Source organism: Caretta caretta, chromosome 9 (assembly GCF_965140235.1).
Source record: "Caretta caretta isolate rCarCar2 chromosome 9, rCarCar1.hap1, whole genome shotgun sequence".
NCBI lineage: Eukaryota > Metazoa > Chordata > Testudines > Cheloniidae > Caretta > Caretta caretta.
Window position 1 is genome coordinate 73,791,802 of NC_134214.1, and position 15,136 is coordinate 73,806,937.

Below are 15,136 nucleotides of genomic sequence, written 5' to 3' on the forward strand. Positions count from 1 at the left end.
AATTTGATACCAATCTCCTTTGAAAATCTGGCCAAAAGTGTTACAATAGGATTTGCTGGATGTTGAGCTCTTTTGAAAATCTGGTTCCAATTGTGGGTGCTGAGCATTTGAAGATCTGGCCCTTAGGCCCAGATCCACAAAGGTACGTAGGTGCTTAAGACTTGGGTTTAGGTGCCTAAGTCCCATTCTCCACTGCGATCCACAAAACTGCTGCTGAATGTTGTAAGTGCCTAACTGCCAGAGAGAGAGAGAGAGAGAGAGACTCTGTAGTCCAGGTGTTAGACACTTCTCCCAGGAGGTGGAAGACCCTAAGTCCAGTACCCCTGTTCCAATCTCTCTTTCTTTATTTATGCACAGTAGAACAAGTTCAACAGCAGTTGTTGAGAGAATATCCCATAGCTCAGTGGTTAGAGCCCGGTCCTGAGAAAGGGGAGACCCCTGTTTAAATTCTTTCTCCTGCTCTGGTAGAGAGAGGGGAATTGAACCTGGATCACCTACATCCCAGGCAAGTGCAATAACCATTAGGCTAAAAGTTATAAGATGGCCACCACCATAACCACCGATTAGTCCACCAGCCATTTTGTGTGGCACAACTCAGGCACCTAACTCATTCCTGTCGGAAGTGGCTTAGATGCCTAAGCTGCCTGACTTCAGGCACTGGGTTCCTATTCGTGCATCACTCAGGAAAGACAGATGCCTCTTTGCAGCCTGGATAGGACTATCTCTGAGAGAGGGGCTGGGCCTGTCATCTGCATCTCCTATTGGCTAGCTTAGGTGGCTCGCCGCCTAGCATATTGGCTTTTGTGGATTGCATTCGTAGCTGCCCATCTCTCTGAGTTCATTGTATAGATTCCTTGCTTGCTTTATGGATCATTCACAGTGTTGTTCCTGTGATTTTCCAAGACACATAAAAATTAGGCACTTAGCATGGCAACTCCTAAGTCTCTTTGGGGATCCCACCTTAATCACTATAGCTGTATCTACTTAAGGTTTTTGTTTATATCTCCTGTCATTCCTGGTGCATCACCCTGAAGTAGCAACAGTGGGACCCTGATAGTACACTGGCCACATTTTCTTTTGTTTCACCACTCTTTTACCTATATCTCCCTTGAAAAGGACGGAGGAAACGAAATGATTGCTAAGAGTCTGTTAAGATTTTCAGGAAAGAGATGATGACAGAAAGAAAGGAGTGAATGCTAGCTAAAGGGGTTAAGGAAACTAAGAAGGGATTTTTAAATATAACAGAGAGCAAAGTAATACCAGTAATGGAAGTAATGTTGGCTTGTTAATAAATGTGGAAAGGAATTAAATTAATTATTAAAAATGGTTGAGAGTCTAAGCTCCCTTTTAAAATCTATCTTCAACAAGCAAAATAAATGAAATAATTGTGGACAATTAAAATTAAGATAGACTTTATAAAATACATTTTGTCATTAATAAAATAATGAAATAAATATCATGAGAAAAATCATTAAATATTGCAAATGGCAAGATATGTTGAGTAAGAGTATCATAATTTAGCCCTAAACTTTATAGTATAAGAAATGGACAGTATTAGTTTTAAAGAACACCTCTCACCAAACAAATTTGACAACCTTTTTGACAGAATTTCTAAATTAGAGGATAAGATAAAGTTGCACCATAGAAATAGCATATTTGTAATTTAACTAAGCATTCAGCAGAGTGGTCCATGAAATCTTATTCTCTGCATTAAATAAAATCAGCTGGATATGAACATTGTCACATAGATTTGAAACTGGCCAAAGGATCATAAACAAATGTGTAAAAGTTATAATATATGACAAATGCAAAGTATTAAATTGGGGAGAGGTGAGTTAGAAAGAATTGAATGATATTCTGCTAGTCAAACTGTATTAACAGAATATGTAATTCAATGAATTTTGACTTTTTTTTAAGCATTCACAGATCGTAGGCCTGGCTTGATGTAAGTAATGTGACATAAGTAACTTGCCAATTTCATAGCGGGCATGATTGGGAAAGTGAATGGAAGGTTAAGTTGTCATAACAAGCAGTCTTCCGGAATCAAGATGGCTAGCTAAGATCAGCAGGAACATCCTGGTATTAGTAAACAAACCTAAATGTAAATTAGAGGTCAGATTATGCATGAACAGCACTTGGACAGAGCAGACTTTACAGGGCTAAGTTCCTACAAAGTAACCAAGCCATGCCAAAATATATAATGCAACGTATAATAAGTGTAATGTAATGTGTAAATGTATATAAAGGAAGAGGTTTTCTGTGTAACTTTGGATGTGTGGTATGCCCTGACCTGACCAACTCAGCGTGGCTTTGCTATATGCCAAATAAATGTAAGTGGGGGAATAGTCCTGCTATTGTGGAGAACTTTCCTGGCTTCTGCACTACCCCTGTGAAGTGGGCTAGTGAAAGGATCTGAGTCCTCGCTCCCACTTCCTTTACCCAGTGGCCTCCCTGCCCTTGAGGACTCCCCTTCCACTCTCCTTCTGGCAGAGTCCTTGTAACCCCAACAAGGCTGGGCCCAGGATTCCTGGGGGGGGGCTCGACACCCAATCCTGCTGTGGTCACCTAGGACAGGGGCTAGGGTGTCCCCACTCCGGGGTACTCTCTCTGCACGGGGCGCTTCTCTGACCCACTGACCATTACGTACAAGTTAAAGCAAATGCAAGTTATTTAATCAACAATTAATTTTAAAAAGAATAAGGAAAAATGGGAAAGGTTAAAGGAAATATCAACCCGCTCTGTGGCAGGGAACATCACAAACAGTGTCTCTGGAACGTCAGGGCAGTTCACACTCTGTTCCTTGTAAGCCCCAGGCCTTCTTCTCAGGCCCTGGCTGTGCTGTAAGGATGCTGTGGGTTGGACACTTGCTCTGGTGGTGGCCACACGCTCTCAGACTCTAAGTGGTAGGACCCTTCTTCCCAGTGTCGCCCCCGCCCTGTTGGGGTTACGATCCAAGCCTGGCCTGCAGAGCCTCTTGGCTGAGGCGTCTCCCTGTGCTGGGCCAGCTGCCCAGGGTCCCCCTCGCTCTCCCTAGCTGCTCACCGCACGCAGCTCCGGACTGCTGCAGCCCCAGCTCCACCACTCTGCACTGCTGCTTCTGCTGCTCTGCCTCCAGCTCCCTGGGCTGCTTCTTTGGCCCCTCTGGCTCTGGTTGCTACAGTTCTGCTCCCAGCGCAGGTCTGCTCTGCAGGCTGCTTCCGTGACTCTGCTCTCAGCACTGACCTGCTTGGTGGGCTGCTTTTCTGGCTCTGGTTGCTGCAGCTCTCCTCCCAGGGCAAGTCTGCTCTCTCTGGGCTGTGCCTCTGGCTTTGGGGCTGCAACTCTGCTCCCAGGACAGGGTCTGCTCTCTCTGGATCTGGCACGGCTCTGCTCCCCAGCTCAGTTTGGGTCCCCGCTTTCTCCTTAGCTCACCCCACTCTGTCTGACCTAGGCAATTTCAGCTCACATGGAAGATGGGACCTCCCTGGCCTCCTGACTCCCTGATTAGCCAGCTCGCCCTGTCATTCAGGCTGACCTGGAGCATTGGCCTCTCCCCATTGTTCCTGGGGGCTGTCAGTCTCAGGGTCTTGATTCCCCATCGATCCTTCCCCCTTTTTAGTACTGGGAGCTAGCAACTAAAACACCCCCACTGAATGTTAGTAAGGGGGGAACAGTCCCCTTACATAAAGATACCTGCATGAATAAATCTGGAGTCAAACTGAGTTTTTGGGAAGCTGAGTGGAAAGAGTTCTCAGAGGGAATCCCAACACAGACTAGTCCCATTATTTGCAAATTGATTTGGTATCACAAACAAACAAACTTCAGTCTATAGAGTTTTTGTGAATTATCCAGTGCGGTTATTTAATACTCAGACTTTGGAATTGGTCACCCAAGTATTTTAATTTGTAAAATACATTAATTGTATTTAGAATATGTGTTTGCAAGTAAGTACATGGATTTAATTTTGAATTTGTGTATATTATTGATTCATACTGACCATTTTCAGAAGTTCATAAATGTATGAATACTAAAGGGCTTGAGTACACTCAAATTGATCTGAAGCCATAGGATTCACAAAATATTCATATATTTTTCCATTATTGAACTAGCTCTAGGGATCAGTGATTTGTCCAATTTATGCAGTATCTTTGTAAGTGATCTAGCAAAGGCATTAAACAGCACACCAATGACTTTTGCGACTGATACTAAATTAGGCGGAGATGCAAAAACCAGTGAGGAAAAAGAAATAATACAAATGGACCTACCTAAAGAGACAATATTGGAAGAAAATAACGAATTGAGATACATCTTGGAAAAATAATCCAAAGCACATAAAGAGGAAGAAAGCTAGAAAACAGTAATGCTGAAAGAGAGTCTCTATAGGAGTGACATTGGACAACAAATTAGGCCTCAAATTACGAACAAGATGGCAGCAAAAAAGGCTGATCCAGTTTTGGGTTGCATATGCATAAGTATAAAATCATGAAGTGAGGAAGTAAGGGTTTTTCTCTGTAATACTGCATTCAGTCCTGGGCATCTCATTACCAGAAAGATATTGCCAATTTGGAGAAAATTCACAAAAGAATAATAATTGTTGTGGAGCTAGAGGAATCAGCCTACAAGGAAAGACCAAAATGCTTAAATATGGCTAAGCCATGTGAAAGAATGGAAGAATGATGATAATGAACAAAGATTTAAGATATTGAAGTAACATACAACTAAATGAAATGGTTTCAGAGTAGCAGCCGTGTTAGTCTGTATTTGCAAAAAGAAAAGGAGTACTTGTGGCACCTTAGAGACTAACCAATTTATTAGAGCATAACCTTTCGTGAGCTACAGCTCACTTCATCGGATGCATTCAGTGGAAAATACAGTGGGGAGATTTGTATACATAGAGAACACAGCTCACTTCATCGGATGCATTCAGTGGAAAATACAGTGGGGAGATTTGTATACATTGAGAACATGTTCTCTATGTATACAAATCTCCCCACTGTATTTTCCACTGAATGCATCCGATGAAGTGAGCTGTAGCTCACGAAAGCTTATGCTCAAATAAATTGGTTAGTCTCTAAGGTGCCACAAGTACTCCTTTTCTTTTTAAATGAAATGGGATGATTTAAATGCAGGCAGAATATTCCACGGGATAGATCGTACTGTCTGTGACTGTATGACTTGGGTGGTTTCCGGAGTCACTGTAGATCAGGAGCCACCCTGAGGAATTTAGGGTGGACAGAGGAGACTAGCTATTTTCAGAGAGAGAATTTTCGAGCTTTTTTACTTCCCACGGTAGATTGTTTTTCTTTCCCCCCAGGAAGGACAGAACTGTGGAGGGAAGTGTCTGAGTGAAAGCAGCAGCGAGGGGACGGTTACACTAAGGATAGTGCGGCAAATCTTGACTCCTAATAAGAGCCACACAGACCCTGGCTTTTTGGTGACCGCCTCTGAAAGACGCAGGCGGCGACACACCCGTCTTCCGGATTATGAGGCGTGTAGGTGGGTTTCGAACGGCGCTGCGGGACCCCCCCGGCCCCCAGCCATGCTATAGACCTATCAGGGTACAGCAGGTGCAGGAGGAGCATGAGGCTAAGTGCCCTGGGCACACCGCAGACAGAGCTCTGTCCCCCGGTGTCTCCGCTGCCCTGCTTTGTCCAGCAGCTGCATATCCGCGAGCCAGGAGCCCGAACGTTAAATCGCCAGCGTCCCTTTAAGGGAAGCCTCGCTCCCGCGAGAACTACACTCCCCATAATGCAAAGCGCACGAAGCCGTAGCGGCGGCCGCAGCAGCTTCCGCCAGCAGCCCGCCTTGAATTGCAGGCTTATTTCCGCCAGTGTAGGTCACGTGATCGATCCCCTTCCAAGATGGCGGACAATCTGCCCTCGGAGTTTGATGTGGTGGTGATAGGAACTGGTATGAGAGTCGCACCCTCGGGTCGGATCTGGGCTGTGGCTTTGGCCTGTAGCGCTCTGGGACGCGGGGGCAGAGCTGTGTGGGCGGGGCAGTAGAGGTGGGGGCTAGGCAGGGGGTCGGAAGGGCTGTGTGGAGCTGCAGGGGCGAGGTGGCGCCGGAGAGGCGGGAGCTGTGCGTGGAGGCTCGGGGGACTGAGGCCGGTGGTAGGAGACAGAAGTTGTGCCGGCACGGTCGGAGGAGTTGAGGCTACGGGGGAGGCAGGACTGGGTGCCAGGTCTGTACTTATGGGGTGGGAATCAGAGCAACGAGGCTGAAGTAGGGGGGTTGAGCAGGTGGCTGGAGAGGATCATGGAGCAAGGTGAGAATTAGACACTGTAGTGCTGGGACCAAGGACTGGTGCTGCTGCTAGGGAACAGAGATCAAGGGCATGAGGCTGTGGACATGTTGCTGAGGTAAGGATGGGACTGGGATTTTAACAAGAAGGTGGAGAAGGAAGTGGACTGTGGATCTGAGGCATGGGTTGGAGCCAGCGACCGGGAATCAAAAGGCATGAATTGTGCCTAGGAAGAGGGGAGCTGAAGTCTTGGTGTCAGGGCCAGGTATTCCTTTGGTATCTATAGCCTTTATAGACTCTCATACTCCTGTGACCAGACCTATATGAAGTGGTGTTCCTCCTGGTTGAGTTAAAATATTATCCTTAAGCATTTAAAGCTTTTAAAAAATTAATCTTAGGTGACAGGATCTTCTTAGGTAGTGTATGTGGTAGATATTGACAATTTCTCTAAATTTCACTCACATAAACAAGAGTTGATGTTTTAGTTGGAGGCAATTTATGGTAGTTTTAAAATATCTGATTGAAACACAGCAAATTATTTACCAGGAAAACAAACTTAAAATTTTCTCCTTTTGTATTCATTTTGAAGAGGATTTTCTGCCCAAATAACTGAACTAAGAGCAGGCAGGTGTGTTTAAATATTTGTTGTTTCATAGAACTCCATGCTAATTTTGGCCTAGCTGAAACAGCTCTTATTATAGAAAACCTTGAACTATTGTGGTGGTTCCTGTATTTTGTACAAAACTAAGATTATTCCCATCCCATATATCCTCTTTACTTGAGAGTCACCAGCTTTTGAGCCCAATCATGCAATCAAGTCTGGCTGGGTGGATCCAGGCACCTTGGTGGAGCTTCTTGGGGTCTGCTCTGACCCCAGTTCTTCAATCAGAACTCTCTATCTCTGTAATTTTTCTCTCTCTTTTGATGTAAGCAATCATGTTTGTGTTTTTTTTTATTGGGGAGGAGCGATTTAAATCGGAGCAACAACTGATTTTTTGAACAGTGATTTAAAGGAGCCAACAGGAACCATTGATTTAAATACATTTTTAATAAAGTTTTGCATTTGTACTTAAAATTGACTCTCCTAGGTCGGTAAGCATTAAAACATGTTGATTTGCAGCTAAATATGGACTTTATACTAAACTTGGTGCCTCTTTTTGCTAAATAGGAGGATACACTATATCTATGCATATTTATTAACCAAGTACATAGCTTGACTTACATCTATTCAGATTCATATTTTTTACATTTCTTATGTTACTGGTGAATGATCTTTTCTTATTTACTAGAAGATTAATTTTTTACTTTCAATTTGTCATGTTCTTGTTTGGATTGAAATTCAAATTCAATTAACAGCATTTAAAAAAACTAACTTAAATGCTTTGGGTAAGTTTTAAAAAAGTTTTATTAAACAGTTTTAATACACAAAATATGTTTTATCTAAACTATTTAACTGTAGTTAGTGAATTGAACTGATAGTGACCAGAAACTGTGCCTTTCAGGATTTTAGAACTAGAAAAACTCATCTTTTCGCATCTAGTTTTTATTCATAGATTGGAAGAGAACAAGCTCTACTGCTTTTTCAACTTACAGTGGTTTCTTAACTTTAAATGAATTAATGATTGAACTGAACGAGTTGAATAAACTGAAATGAAGAAAATATTTTCTGCACACGCAGAAGAGGCTATTGCTATCAAACTGGTTTAGTTATTTAACAAATTCTGGTTCCAAGTGCTTAGCTAGTGACTTCCACCAGTTCAGGATTTGACTTTCTTTAAAACTTTGCAGCAAACACATACTCCTTAGTATTATTTTTATTTAATTTACATTATTTTAATAGACCATAATAAATTTAGGCCTTAACATACGCTGTCAATTTCCAATTTAATTTTAAATGTTTTATTTTTTAAAAATAAGCCTCTATTTAATTTAAATAAAAAAGTCAGATTTTTTTTTAAAACAATTTTTTCTATCCATTCTGTTTTTATTAAATTCTTGTCTGCCATTCAAATTAACTTGCAGTCTTCTGAACCTTTAAACTGGGGGTATGAGAGAATCAGAGAGATTTGTATTGATAGACATATCTAAATGGCATATTCTGGGAATACTTTCTCTTTAAAAGGTTTAGCTGAAAAAACACATTCCTGTAGTGTGTGCATTATTCAAAAGATTTCTTAGTTAATATAGGGGCTAGCAAAAAATAGTAAAAGCTGGCTATTTTTCCATTTGAGAACATAACTGCTATTATAGGTACCAAATCAAGATCCTTGGGTGAACCAAGAGACGCCTATGGGCTATTTGTGTAGATCAGTAGCAGGATTGAGGCCCTAATGAAGAAACTGTAATAGTTTCCCTGGCCATTCAATTCTTGGTTGTCAGATAGTGTGAAGAAGAATGAGAGGGAGTGGTAGTCAGACTATATCAAAATTCCATCTTGTTAAAATTTAGTGATTAAAAAGCAGCCAAGCCTCAGTTTCACTTTACACACTTCTTTACATATAGTGAAAAAGCTTAATCTTATTAATTGCATATCTGTGACGTATAAACAATTAAAAAACCAAAACATAACAAAAAAACCCTTTCTGAAAGTCAAATCAGTGTTTGACCAAGCTAACCCATCTTGCCTCTCGGATACCAGAGTACTGAGGGTGGTATAAGAAACTAAATAGGACAGAGTATAAACCTATGATGGAGTTTTATTGCTTTTCATGGTCACATAAAATACATAGAAAGCAATTGCCTCACTGTTTCAGATCAATTGTCTGTCTACGACAATGTCCTGTCTCCAGTGGTGGCCAGTACTTGATGCTTCTGATGAAAGGTGCAAAAATACCTTATAATTGCCAACTATGGAATAATCTTCCCATAGGGAAAGACTTCCTGACTCTAGTAAGTTATTGGCTGATTTATACTCTGAAGCCTACGGGTTTCTCTTATTTTTCTTACTCTGTTGTGGCTAACTTAGATACCCAATGTGCATGAATACAGCCAGTTGGATGCTATTTGCTTTAGGTATCTCTCTCACCCTTAGGTTAGGCACATGCAAGTGTATGTGCACTATTGACTTTAAAAATCTCATAGTATAAATATAATATTTTAAAAAGAAATCCATAGACTAAATGTCTGCCTAAATGATGTAGGTAGAAAAAAATGGTATAGTAATAAAATTAAATTTGTCATTGTCTATAGGTTCATAGTAAATAAAATTACACGCATAATCAATATTCCTGTATGTATTCATTTTCCAAATATTTTCCCATTCATCTCATGTTGCTTCAGAATTTCCAGTTTGTTAGGGAAATATGCAGAGGTGAATTTACTTTCTGAAAAAAAGTGTTGCTGACAGGTTTTAACCTATCAACTCTTCTTAGTTAGGTTACAAGTAACAAGTTCTTTCCTCTGTCTGAGCAAAGGCCAGAAAAATGCAAGAAGTCTAGAATGTTGTATAGCTCTGAAAAATGCTTTCTAAAGCTTGGCATTGAAGGGGAAGTCTGTTTTTTCTGTTCTCAGACCCCAGAAGAGCAGAGTTACGACTTCAGGGAGCGGCTAGCTCCTGCCCATAAATCACAAGTTCCAGACAGCCCTTCTGCAGTTTCCTCCACATCATCATGATGATCTCCCAAGCTTCATGTCATTTTCTCATGTGACTCTGTGATGTTTCAGATAACTCAGGTTTCAGTAATTAAAATCAAGTATGGCTGCTCACCATCACGTTCTCATGTTTAACATAAAATCCCAGTACACAGATACAAGTATAAACCTTATGATTGACTTGCTGTACATGGCAAATAATTTGTTTTACAATTTGCCATGTCTAGACTGAAATATTAAGGTGTCTCGATTTCTTTCACTTGTGGTTGTACAAGGGAGATTATTTTTAATGCTGGAAATTATTAAAAGATGAAGACTGCCTGAGGACAGTGTAGCTACAGTTTTGCTATATTACTGGGTAAATAGGGATTTTTTATCTTTGTAATACCTTGATGTTGTGAAGGTTAAGCTTTGTGAATTAGGAATTGACGTGCTCTAAGACAAAGGCTATGCCCTTTGGAATGGTTAGTCCTTGCTGCATGGAAGCTTTTACCTGTAATTAGTGATATAATAGATCTGCCATTAAGGAGGAGTTACACTCTGTTCATCTTCTAAACTGTGGGTTTATGCTGGATCTTATCTATTTCAATTTATAAAAGAGCCTTAGCCATAGGCATTTATACAAAAATTAAAATAACAATCAAAATACAGAAGTTTAGATATAACGTAGGAATAGAATTTCATGGGCTTTTCAAAGCAAATCAAGGTCATCTTATTTGCCTGTATATTTCTAGTGCCCAAAGACTCGAAGTAGGGTTAGGGCCATAGTGTACTAGGCACCCTACAAACACTCAGAGACTCAGTCCCTATCCTGAATAGTTTATAGTCTAGCAAACATGGAGATAGGGGAAGATAAGGGGACGGAGATAAATTACTTAGATTAGCTCTGTAAAACTTATTTTTATTTCCAATAAAATATTTAAGTAGTTCAGAACCATAATCTATCCCTAAGTGCCCCCTCACCATACTTGTTAGTTGGCCGACTGCTTGCAGAAATGGGGGTTTGAAGAGGGGTTAGAAGGAGAAAGAGTATATGCATGAGGGTGGACTGAAGAATGTACAGTGGCATTTAGTGAGAGGCAGACAAAATGGGTGCTGGAGGCAGGCATCTTTCATGCTGGGGCAAACAGTAAGAAACAAGAGGTTAGTAGGAAGGGGCAGAGTTGTGAAGGGCCTTGAAGAGATGTGCAGTTTGTTGTGGTGGAAAGCAGGGAGTCAGTGGAAGGATTCAGTGAGGTGAGCCTTATGGCAGGGCAAAAGACAAGGAAGATATTAGCAGCTGCATTTTGTATGGCTTGGAGGGGGTGTGTTTTATTTTAGCTACCTTTTCCTTGTACTTTAGAAGCAATCAGATATTGCACATTGTATTTTAATTAGCTAAACACATTCATATTGGAAGACAGACATATTTTTAACAGGGTAATAAGACATCTGGAAAAACTGACAAGAAATGTGGTGGATTCTCCATCACTTAATCTTTAAATCAAAAGTAAAAGTCTTTCTAAAAAAGATACACTGGTTCAGTGGTTTCTACCTTTTTTCATTTGCAGACCCCTCAAATTTCATATGGAGGTGCGGACATCTTTGGAAATCTTAGACATAGTCTGTGGACTCCCAGGAGTCCCTGGTTGAAAACCACTGCTGTAATTCAATCACAAGTTACTGGACTTGATGCACAAATTTCAGGGTGAAATTCTATGGCCAGTATTATGTAGGAAATCAGATTAGATAAAAAAATCCCTATTAACCTTGCAGCATATGAATCTACAAATCTTTGCAATAGCAGTATGACTAAACAAACCAAAATGCTCTTGTTCAAAAGATGCAAAAGAGAGAGGCTGTTGTGGGTAGTCAGTTTTAGTATATTGCCTCAGTTCTGGGTTTCTCTGCTTTTTGGTGTTGACTTAATGTTAACTTTTTAATGTGTAGCCATTGGTATTTCATTGTCAAACATGATTTTTGTAAAACATTAAAATATTTATGCTGACTTTTTAATGCATATTAGTAATTAAGACCTTTTACCCTTGCATGGTCTCTTCCTGTTTTTGATTATATAATTTGTGCATCCGGTAATTTTAGTGATTCAATTAAGTGGTGACATTAGATTTGAATTTGTTCTTATTTCAGGTTCATTTAACTGTTTTCCCCATGGTGAACTTAATTAAAATGGAACCTTATGCTAAATTCTGGTCATCAGTTCTCCATCTAATACTTCACTTCTTTTCTTCCTCCTCCTCATAGCTTCTGAATTAATACCGTGATACTCATAAATAAAGAGAAATGTTGTTGCATTTACTGAAGGAACTGGCTTCCCTGATCACCAGTTAAATAGAGCGGGGGTTTTGTCCTGATACAATGGAAAGATAATTTCATTTTTTTAAAGGAAATTATATACCGGCAATAAATTAGCTGTGTAGTATAAGAATGTATGCTCTATTTTTGGCTGTATTGTAGGTCTAAATCAGCAACAAAACTTTCATGATCATAGTGAAGGTAAACTTAATCCCCCTTTCCTTAGAACAACAGATATAATAGAATACAAAACTGCTAACTGCATCTTGAATTTCCCAGGTTTGAAATTAAGATATGATAAGCAAGCTTGTCCTGCTATAGCAACATCTTTTTTGTGAGTTCTGTTTTTTTAGTCATAACATTTCAGAAGTCAGGCTTTTTAACATCCTATCAGAGCCTCTCATATATCATTATATTTTGAATACAGTATATAGTTTTATTTTGGTTAAAATATCTAGTAATTGAAAAACCTGATTTGTTTAACAGATATAATACATGTCATTAATTCCATAAGCCATCACTGCCAATTTGGTCAGTCTTTGCTTTTTAAAAAAATGTATTTTAAATGAACGAGTAGGAATTCCTAATCTGTCTGAGAAAAGTAATATCCAATTTCAGAGGACCTGATCTTGCAAACACTTTACTCACTTGAGTAATACATTGAAGGCCATGGGATTATCCATTGAGTAAATTTATTCACATTAATATGTGTTTTCAGGATCAGTCTTTGAATTAAGACACATTAAAATACTGGTTATACTTATTAGACTTGGGGGAGGACATTATGAGCTCTTAGATAAAATTGCAGCTTTTCAGAAAAAGGTTGTTTACTTGATTTACATGGTAGAATGGCACTGTCAAGTATTCAGGCTCATACACTTCTTTTCAAATGGTGATTAAAAAGAGAAAATCATAGACAAACCAATTTAATAACGTTGAAGTCACGGTAGAAACCATTCTGAGTTAAGACTGATGCTATCTCTAATGTAGTGCCTTTATATTGTAACAGCACAGGTTAAGGATGCCGTGTCCGCCCTAAATTGAATTGCCTTGTTCGGTTGGAATATACTGTAATACTAACATTGCTTAAACTTGTCTGATATTGTAGAAGGCCTGTGTTAGCTTCTGTTTAAGCTGTAAAATAAAGGATGCTGTTCTCTAAAAGGTGGTTGTATTCACATGTTTTGTCTGCCAGTAATTCTAATTTTTTTAAAAAAGTTTATTCTTTATAAAAGCAGTCACAGTAAATTTTCTAGTTCTATGCAATTTTCTTTCCATTCTGGTCTTCACTGGTTATAAATAACACATGAAATGACTTTCAAGGTAGAAAGCAGGAATCCATTTTGAAATATTCTATAAAATAAAGAGTGATTTATGGTTTCATATGATTTTGGCTGAAAGCACTCGGGCTTTGCCAGGTCATCAAAGTCCTGTCAGGGGAATCTATTATTTATTGTTCGATATGCTGGGAGTGGTGTAAGTACTTTATTTTATGTTTATCTTATGTAAGTATAGTGTTAGAAAAAATCAATTCCAGATACTAATACAGTTTTTAAGATATATCCTGGAAAGCTAACCTAAAAATTATAGATGTGAATTATGAAGCAGAACATTAGCGATTCTGATCTAAAAGAGAATTTTAAAAAATGAATAATTCCTAATGTTGCTGCAAGATATTTTTGGATGTACCTCAGGAATTTTTCTCTTTTGCTTTCTCTGCTTATATTTTGGTTACTCTCCTTTTCATAAATAAGCAGTCTCATTTTACACAAATATTTAGGCACATGATAGGGAAAAGCTGGACAGGGTTAGTTTGTTATAAGACCATATGATATTCCTGTGAGCTTCTGAAATATTATGTTAGTTTCATGATGACATCTTTGTAAATAAATGTAACTAAAGATATTTGTTTACTCTCATAGGCTAGCAGAGTGGCATTGACTTGTAGGATTAATGTTTATAAATGAGGGAACAGAGCTACATTTTTTGTGAATGGGTAATCCCCTATCCTTTTAAGTATCAAGTGAGCAAAGCTGATTTTCACTGCCACACCTAAAGTTTTTGGTATCCCTTTTCTTTGCCTTCTCCGTGACTTTTTCACCTGATTGCCTTGGAGGTGTCATTCTTTCTGCCTTTCAAGTGTTTTCTCTGCTTGGAGTAAGTGCTTGTCCTTACTGATTTAATTCCTGATTAGTTTGGACGTCAAATCGAAAAGCTGCTCAGACAATGCAACTGCTATTGAAGCCTTTTCAGAGTCCTTTTAAAACTGACAGGATTCTGCTCCAGATGTCTTTAGCACAAGACACCATCACAGGTATTCTGCACTGCTCCTTCTACTTGCCTCATGTAAAGTATGAGTGTTTTGCAATTCTGTGAACCCTTCACTTCTCAGATCATCTTGCTTAGGATCCTGATGCTACTAATACTGAAGTGGGGTAAAAATAAAGGCTCTAGTAATCTGCAACCCTGCTTCCAGCCCCATGGAATGTGGTTGGTAGACTACCACACATCAGAGATTCTCAGACACCAGAGCAAAGTTCTGTGCTGAGTATTTTGAATGGGTTGGTTATTCTGTTGAGAAGACCTCCCCTCTCAAGGTCAAATGTTAGATCTCCTGTCCAGCATAATGGGGAGCCTGTCAGGTTTTATTTAAACTCCTGTTTGCCTTTATTTTGAAATCGCTTTGAGCATTATGAGAAAAATCCCAGTGTAGAGTATTGGGAAACACCTATCTGGTCATCTGAGTATGTCTAATCTGAAAGATATGTCTCTGTAGTTTTTGTGTAGAAAATTTGATTCCAATAGGAAGAGGATTTAAAGTTTGAAACAGGACAGATTACCAAGAACTTGTCCACTTTAAAGTCACTGATGCATTGCCTGTGCCTAAAAATGTGGCAGTGTTGTGTAATTAAGTCCTTTTTTGTGAATTATATAAAGATGTCTATATTAGCGGCAGGATGAACACATAACTTCATTAATAGTGGAGGATTAGACCACCTTTCTGCAAGGAAACAAGAAAAAGGAGGGAGA

At 39.5% G+C, this 15,136-nt stretch overlaps 1 protein-coding gene and 1 long non-coding RNA gene across 5 annotated transcripts in view; both read left to right on the forward strand.

Moving 5' to 3' along the window:
* Positions 1–5,814: 5,814 nt before the first annotated feature.
* Positions 5,815–15,136, forward strand: part of CHM (CHM Rab escort protein) — a 143,133-nt gene continuing 133,811 nt past the window's right edge. For all 4 annotated transcript variants that reach the window (XR_007358399.1, XM_048863807.2, XM_048863808.2 and 1 more), the window contains exon 1: positions 5,815–5,889. Coding sequence is in view for 3 of the 4 variants with exons in the window: in XM_048863807.2 (XP_048719764.1) it covers positions 5,841–5,889 (49 nt within the window). In the remaining variant the exon portion in view is untranslated. The remainder of the gene's footprint in view (positions 5,890–15,136) is intronic.
* On the forward strand, positions 6,044–13,354 carry LOC142073221 (uncharacterized). The gene is made up of 2 exons (XR_012669972.1): positions 6,044–6,163; positions 9,734–13,354. It is a non-coding gene; the product is annotated as an uncharacterized LOC142073221 (long non-coding RNA).